At 56.6% G+C, this 8,056-nt stretch overlaps 1 protein-coding gene across 1 annotated transcript in view; it reads left to right on the top strand.

Annotated features, from left to right (window-relative positions):
* Position 1: 1 nt before the first annotated feature.
* AUP1 (AUP1, lipid droplet regulating VLDL assembly factor) overlaps positions 2–8,056 on the top strand; it is a gene marked incomplete at its 5' end in the record, with an annotated part of 9,742 nt that continues 1,687 nt past the window's right edge. Inside the window, 6 exons of the mRNA XM_025191907.1 lie at positions 2–174; positions 378–528; positions 948–1,135; positions 1,217–1,289; positions 6,802–6,875; positions 7,612–7,678. Coding sequence (XP_025047692.1) covers positions 2–174; positions 378–528; positions 948–1,135; positions 1,217–1,289; positions 6,802–6,875; positions 7,612–7,678 — 726 coding nt within the window. The remainder of the gene's footprint in view (positions 175–377; positions 529–947; positions 1,136–1,216; positions 1,290–6,801; positions 6,876–7,611; positions 7,679–8,056) is intronic.

Raw genomic sequence — 8,056 nt, 5'->3', positions numbered from 1 at the left:
CGGTGTGCCACCCCTGCCCCGGCGCGGCCGTGGCAGGTTCCCGAGCGACGGGCTGCTGCTGCTGGCGCTGCTGCTGTACGCGCCCGTGGGGCTGTGCCTGCTCGTGCTGCGCCTCTTCGTCGGCGTCCACGTCTTCCTGGTCAGCTGCGCCCTGCCCGACAGCCTGCTGCGCCGGTGGGTGCCTGCCTGTGCGGCCCATCCTGGCACTTGTCCCTGCCCCTTGGCTCCCAGCGCGTCCCCCCTCCCCGCTCGTTCCAGTGCTTCCCAGCCTGTCCCGGGCCCTTGCTTGGGTTTGCCAGGGATTGGCACCAGGTGGGTCTAGAGGGATGAGCAAAGCCCTGTGTGGCCCTCCCAACGCTCCCACGTTACCGTTCCAGGTTCGTCGTGCGGGTGATGTGCTCCATGCTGGGCCTCGTGGTGCGGCAGAGCGACCCCCAGCTCCGTGGCGCCGGCATCAGGGTGTACATCGCCAACCACGTGACCCACTTCGACCACAATGTTATCAACCTGCTGACCTCGTGCAACACTGTGAGTGGGGCAGGCGGCAGGGCTGCCCTCTCCCAGGGGTGGTGCTGAGGGGCCTGCTTCAGGATCGGGCCCTTGCGCTGTCCTGCCAGCCCAGAGAGTCTCCTGGGCTCCGAGAGCAGGGAGGAGCAGAGCTCAGCTCGGTTAAGCTGACGGCCTTTGCATGTGGCGCTCTGTAAATAGGTTGGGGCAGAAGCCGGGCTGGGCGCGGGGCTTCCCCCAGCACGGGCAGGTGGCAGCTGCCCAGGAAGCAGCGAGGGGCTGTAGTCCTTGAGTCATTTCAGTTTACAACTGAATCAGCACCTCTGATGGGGCTTCCGATAACACGAGCAGCAGACGTCTCTGCTCGGAGGCAGCACTTGGTGCTGAGCCCTGAGGAGCGGGACAGCACCTCTAACTTGCCCCTGAATCTTCTCTTGCAGCCTGCCCTCAACAGCGCCCCCGGCTTCATCTGCTGGTCTCGGGGGTTCATGGAGCTGGGGGCGGCAGGGAGCCGGGCAGAGCTGGTGGATTCCCTGAAAGCGTATTCAACCCATGGAGAAAACCTGCCTCTGCTGCTGTTCCCAGAAGAAGCAGCCACCAATGGCCGAGTCGGCCTGCTCCGCTTCAGGTAGCAGTGGTGAGGGCCTGCCTTGGGGTGGGGCCCCGTCTGTGCTAGCGTGTCCCTAATTGTGGGACGCTTCCTTTTCAGCTCCTGGCCGTTCTCAATCTTGGATGCGATTCAGCCAGTCGCTCTGCAAGTTCAGAGGCCCTTAATCACTGTGGTGAGTCCTGGGTGTGGAAGAGCCTGTCTGGGCTAGGGGTGTTGCCTGGCATTCGTTCTGCTGTTCCTCTAAGCCCTGTGGCCTGTGCTGCGTCCTGAGGTTCTTTTCAATTGCCTCGATCTCTGCCTTCCTAGCAGCTGCATTGTAGCAAACGTTTGATCGTTAATGATGTCACCACGGAAACCGAACTGAAAAACACCAGTGCTGTGTTTTGAGCTTCCGTTAGTCACAGCAGCAATATCAATAAGCTCTCGATTGATCTGGCTGTCTGTCCGCTGCACTTCTTGGTCACTGTTACAATAGTATGCAGGTGCCTCAGATTTCAATGTTCGTCCTTGATGTCCCTGGTGAGGAAGGGGAGAGGCTGAGTTGCCAGGGGTCCTGCGCGCAGTCTGGGGCAGAGCAGGGGCTTGAGCGTAGGCCTCTTGGCTCATAGCAACGTTAGTATTGTGACCACCCCACAGTTGCATGGGTTGCAGTGGAAAAGCTTTGAGTTTTCCTCAATGAGCTCTCAGGGAACTTTTTTGTTGATGGGGCAGGGAGGCTGTGGAATCACCTTTTAAGGTAGGTTTCCAAGAAGAGGCTGGCCGGGATGTTCAGCGGTTGCACGTGTGCAGCGGGCTGGACCAGGCAACCCCTGAGGTCCCTTCCTGCTCTGTGAATCTACAGTCAGGCGATTTCATTAGACCACTCTTCTCCAATCCAGCTCAGAGAGATGTGGCAGGAGCCAATGGAAGAGAGAATTGCTCTGTGCTGCCCTAACATGTAGGGTGGTTGTGGAGCTGTTACATGGATCAGCGGGGTCACCTGGTTAGGGGCAAGCAGGGATCTGCTTGACTGTGGGTGTTTGCTCAGGCTAAAGATCAGGGAGCCAGAGGAGGCTTGGTTTGGCAGGCAAAGTTGTCCTGTCAGCATCAGGGGCAGAAGAGGCAGTCCAGGACAAGCAAGCAAGGAACCTGCGTGGAACAGCCGAGGTACATTAGAGCCCTGAGATGCCCAAGACTTGGCTGGTCTGATGTCCATTAGACCTGCAACTGGGAGCCTGAAATAAAGACTACAAAGGGACAGACACAAGAGGTCTGTCTGCACCTCAAGCTCTAGCTGTTGCTGAAGAGCATGGTCCTGTCCCCCTGCGTGTGTTGGATCTGGGAGCGAGACAGTGAGGACACTCTGGGGCCTGTTGTTGCTGTTCTTGAGTACGCAGGGGCTGAATCCTGAAAATGCTGTAGCCCCCTGCTCCTCCCCAGGCGCCTTTGCAGTATTGCTGGGTTTGAGGCCTGTGGGTGGGCAAGGGTCTGCTCTTCGTCAGCCATCTTGAGTGCCAGGGAGCCAGTGTGAGGGTAACTGGTGCAGTCCTTGGGTTTCTTCATTTGAGAGGTACCCATCCGCCATCGTGAACAAACACCAGGGCAAGCTCTGCGATACTTCTGTTGGCAGACACCACCAGGCTCAAGGACCCGGAGTGAAGGAGAGGTAGCTGTCCAGGCCAAGTGGCTGTTCCATGAGTCTTCTGGGCCTGCCTCTCTTTCGAAGGAAATGTGGCTTCATGTCACTCCTGCATGTTTTAATAAAACTGACCTAAAGAATCATCATGGCCAGACTGTTAACAGCACCAAGCTTGGTGCCAAAACAGCATAGGTCAAAGTCCACACTAGAGAGGTTTCATCGTTGAGCTGCAGTTAAATTATTGGATTCATTAAATTGCCACCTTGTTATGATAAAAACCACCTTTCTAAGTGGAACAGAAGCACTGGACCTGTCAGCTGTCTGACTGTAAAACATAGCTGAAGAATTTTAGCAAGTTGATTGATTCTACAGTCTGGAGGTGGCAGCATTTGCTGAAATTACACTTTTCAAGTCCAGAGACCTGGGTACCTTGCACCCAAGGGTTTGAAACCTGGCTCACTGGCAGACCGTAAAATGTGGTTGTTTTTGCGAGTAAGGATCAGTGAGTGGGTTTTTCCAAGTGCTCAGGCTTGTGTTCTTGGTCCAGTGTCATTCGTTTTCAGTAATCCAGACAACAGCGTAAAGCCTAAGCCGATATAGCTTGCAGGTGAGACAAATGGTAGGGTAATAGAGAGAGAGAGAGAGAGAGTGGTGGGGATTTCTCTTGTTCAGCAAGTAATGACCACAACCTCGCAGCATGCCTGTTATCATAGTGAAGGCAAGGCGATAGCGCTGAGCACAGGAGTGTGGTTATGCTGGGAAAGCAGCAGCTGGCCTAGGGTAGGTCTTCACAGGTTGGAGCCCCAAGATGAGCACATGGTGCAGGGCTGTGGCCAAGAGGACTATATGGCCCTCAGATGAGCAGGAAGAGGGTGTCCAGTCAGAGCAGAGATGTGCAGTTGTCCTGTCCAGTGCAGTTATTTAGAACATGGGTGTGTTCTGTTGTCCGGACTCCAGACAGGACATGGGAATGCCGGAGAGCACACATGGGGCTACAGTACCAGTGCAGGGCTGGCCATGAGGCTTGCAGTGCCCAGCTGAGCTGGCTTCTCCGAGTGCAAGCTGAAAGTAACTGGCACAGGAAGGGCTCCTCTCACCTGGCTGATAGGCCTGGAGCAGGTTCCAAGGCTGAATGTTCACATCAGCATCTTGCTTCAGGGGCCAGTTTCTCTGTTTCTTAGTGTTGAGGGAGCCTGGACTTGCCATCAGCTCACCAGGGGGTGACGACACTGTCACTCCCAGCCTCTGCTTTCATCCAGCCTCTGGGAGAGACCCTCTGGCTTGTGTGTGCGGGGAGTCGGGTGATAGTTTGGTAGTCTCCTCTGATCCTGCTGCGTGGGAATCTCTTCACTCCTTGCCTTCATGGGTATTGGGGCAGTGGGGGTGGTGAAAGAGCAACGCACTCCACGTTTGCACCTCTGCTTTACTCTGCTTCAGCCAGTTGGTCAGAGAGACCAGGAGGGAGTTTTCCTCCCTGAAGCCAAATGGAGCAGATCTATCCTGGATGTTTTGCATTCCTCTGAAGTAGCAGAGGTTGGCTACGCTGCAGGTGGAACACTGGAGGTGAGGGACCAATTCTCGGGTGCGAGACCCATGCCTGTGGTCTGTCTTGGTCACAGGCCCAGGGTTGCTTGGGGTTGAAGGAATTTCCCCTGGTTCAGAGTGTGTTTGTAGGGGTGGCAGGGTACCACCTTCCCCTGCAGTGCATCTTGTGCATCACCTCCTGGGCAGATCTGCCTGTTTCCTGCCAAGGCTGTGGGGTCTGTAGCACCTTGGGCTGCTTCACGTTCTGCTGCTTGCACCAACATCAGCTACAATCCATGAAAGGCTGATACAGGGCTGGGTTGGTGTAGGGGTGTCTCGGTGAGAGTTACCTGCCTATGAGAGATCCTGCGTCACCCAGGATGGTCTGCTGGTCTCTCCTGATCCTGGGCTGAGAGTCAGACCCACCCGTGGTTAAGGTTTGAGTGAGGATGCCTGGTTGTCAGAGCTTTTCCCTTCAGCGCCTCGTTTGGGTTCAGGTGTGGTTGCCCTAGCACTGCTCATCGATCCTGGGCTTGGCCCTTCCTCTCTGGTGTCTCCCTCCAGTGCCTTTGGCTGATGTGGGGTGCAGGGTCTGCACAGAGCCATGTGGTTTGGCCTGGTCAGGTTTCAGTGACATCCCCAGCTGGTGTCAGCTTTACAGAGTCCTGCTTAAAGCAGCCGTTTGAATTGTGCACAGTGTGCTGCCAACCACGAGGACGTGTCTGTGACACCCCTGCCACACTCAGAACACAGATAGCCAAGAACTTAAGGCTGCTTGTTACCGGACTTAATGTTAGACCTCAGGTAGTGGCACCAAATTCATAAACGCTCAAACAAGAATAGTCCATTTTCTGAAGAGAGCATTTATGGAGCGCAGCAATTTGCAACTTCAAACACACAACAAAGAGCAACAGGAAAACTTTGCCTAAGTTAATACACGGCCCAGCAAGACCACGGGGTCAGCGTACACAACTTCATCTAGCTTAAAACGCAGCACGTTAAGCCAAAAAGGCAATGGAGCTTTGCATGAGTCTAATGTAGTCCCGAGGGCTTGCAGCCAGGTATTCAGAAAGTGCTTCTGGGGAATCTGCAGGTTGTCTTAGGTGTTGGAGTGGAGGTCCCACAGGTCTCATCTCTGCCTGGGTTTTCATAGGCAGATTTGCACCACCTCCTCCCCCTTGGGGGCCTTGACCAGAACATGCTTCTCATGTCCCTCACCACTCCCGTGCTTTCAGCCTCTGTCTCTTCTCTGCTATCCCAGTCTCCCCGTTTACAGGTTCTCCTTTGAAATGTAAATGTAGTTACCTGCTTTCCTGGGTGGCAAAAGTCCAAGCTGTCTGGGACCCTCCTCTGTTACCTTTGGTCTGTGTCCAGCCCATCCATGTGATGATTGTGCCAGGTCTTTGCCAACACTGATTTCCAAAGCAGCTGCTGTGGCCTTGCTGTGATAAGTCTTGAGGTGTGTTCTTGTCCATGTGTAGAGAGCTCAGTCACGTGCCTGTAAAAAGAACTGAGAGGTCTGCGATGGAGCCGGCTACGTGGCTGTCCTCACAGCTGGACATCTTGGGGCCGGGTGTTGTGGGTCTCGGAAGCAAGGAAACTCTGTAATCTCTAGATTTAGGAGCTAGGTCACAGATTAGACGGTTCATTTTTGAAGGATCCTTCTCAATGAGCTAATTGGTATGGACTCGGGTTTGGGGTTGTTGCTTTCCTCTAGCAGGGTCATAGCCTCTGTCCGGGTCTCTCGAATGTATATTAATAACCTTTGCAGCAGCAGGATGGTGGCAGCCACAGCCCCCCCTGCTTTTCCAGGATCAGGGGTAACACCTGGGGCTGTCAGGGGTGACTGTTGTGTGGCTCTGAGGTTGGACACAGGGTTTGTTTGGGCTGGTTTGGACAGGGATGATCCTGCTGCAGGCAGGGCTTGGACTAGGTGTGACCTCCTCAGGTCCCTTCCAGTCCCACCGCTCTGGGACTCTGCTGCTCTGAAATCTCGCAGTGAGACTTGTGTGACTGCAGAGGAGGCTTGTGCAGGGGGTGGATGCCATATAGGCAGTTTCCATTGCCGCCCCTGGCTGTGCCTAGGCTTAGTGCTATCCCCCTGTGAATAGACTGGGCTAGTGTGCAAAGTGTGTCAGAGCGAGGTCTCCTGGGACCATCAGGCTTCCTTCCCAGGACTGGCCCAGGGTCATGGTTCCCGTGGTTCCAGGGCAACGTTCCACAGACCAGTGGCCTTGAACTGATACCAGCCTCTCCTGAAAATGGTCTGAGGCTGGGATTCTGGTCTGGGGTGGGGATAGGCGGCTGGGTACAGACTGGAGCACTGCAGGTTTGCCTTCCCCAGCCACCTGCCAGGCCCCAGTGCAGATTCATCTGCCTTGGGGCTTGTCCCTGCTGCTCCCACCCTGTGGCATGACTTTCTCCCCACATCCGTCACTCACTGCCCTTGCCAGAGTGTAGCTGTGCTGTGCCCCGTCCGTCCCCCTTGCTGCGGCCTCACCAGCTTCCCTGCCTGTGGCGTCTCACTGTGCTCTCTCCCCAGAGCGTGGCCGACTCCTCCTGGATCACAGAGCTGCTCTGGACCTTCTTTGTTCCCTTCACAGTTTATCAAGTAAGGTACTATCTCTCTCTTTGTTTGAGCAGGTTGGGTGGGAAGGGCCCGGTTGTTTCCCCTTCCTTCCCCCCTGGCGTGTGGAGGCCCCAAGGCTGGCTCCATGCTCTGGGTGCCTGTGGCTCCTGGTGAGGGGTGGTTGTATGTGGGGCGGGGAGGCCTTTTCCTCAGTTTTGCAATGCATTTCCCAGCTGGTTCTCCCCTCTCTAACATGCCTGCAGGGCACGTGCCCTGCACTGGCTCACTGCAGCTGCTTAGCCCTGCGTGGCCTTTCACCCTTGCCCTGCTGGGGCCTGGCTTCCCATGCCCGTTTCCCAGCATAATGCGTTGGCATCTGGATTCCTCCCTGAGAACCCCAGGAGCAGCTCAGCCTGCTCCTTGTGGCCTAGCCCAGCAGGTTCTGTGGCCTGGGCAGCTGCCTGCCCTGTTCCTCCTGTGCTGGGGGTGGGGGGCATCTGTCTTCCTGCTGCTTCCAGCCCCTGGGCTCTGCCTGCCTTGTGGGGCAGCTGCAACTCCTGGTTTGGGTCCCCGGGGGAACCCTATTGGCGGGCAGTTCGCACCCTGCCCTCCCAGGCAGTGGGAGGAAACCTGGGGCTGATCCCGCCCTGCTGTGCCTCTCCAGAGCTGCCTCTCGCTTACTGGTCCTGGGGTCTGGCATGGGAGTGGAGGGGCTTCAGCCTCACTGGAGCTGAGAAGCCCCAGTGCCCTGGTTCCTCACAGCCCAGCACTGTCTCCTGGCAGGTGGATGCCGCCAGTCTCCAGACCAGCCGAGGAGTCCAGTGAGGAGTTTGCTCTCCGAGTGCAGGAGGTAGGGAAGCGGGGGCTGGGGCTCAGGGAGCCGTAGGGGATGGCAGGGATGGTGCAGACCTGAACAGCCTTTGCACAGAGGGCATGTCCATGTGGAGCTGGGGGCAGGAAGGGTGTCTCTGACCCTGTTTTTGGGGCGTAGCACACCCGTGTCAGTTCCCAGCTTACCAGCTGTCAGCATTGTCTCCCACTGCTCACCCCGAGCAGAGCGCAAGCAGCTGGGACCCCTCTGCCCTCCAGCAGGGAGCTACCGCCTCCACCCCTGTCGACCCTGGAGGGCAGAACCCTGCTGCTCTGGGGCACATGGGGTCTGGGGGAATCTCCCTCCTCTACCTCTGTAGCAGGTGGGTGCAGCTCTGTGTGTGTGTGTGTGTGTGTG

Source organism: Alligator sinensis, unplaced genomic scaffold (assembly GCF_000455745.1).
Source record: "Alligator sinensis unplaced genomic scaffold, ASM45574v1 scaffold1334_1, whole genome shotgun sequence".
Classification (NCBI taxonomy): domain Eukaryota; kingdom Metazoa; phylum Chordata; order Crocodylia; family Alligatoridae; genus Alligator; species Alligator sinensis.
Note: the sequence above shows the minus strand (reverse complement) of the source record. Positions and strands in the feature narration are given on the sequence as shown.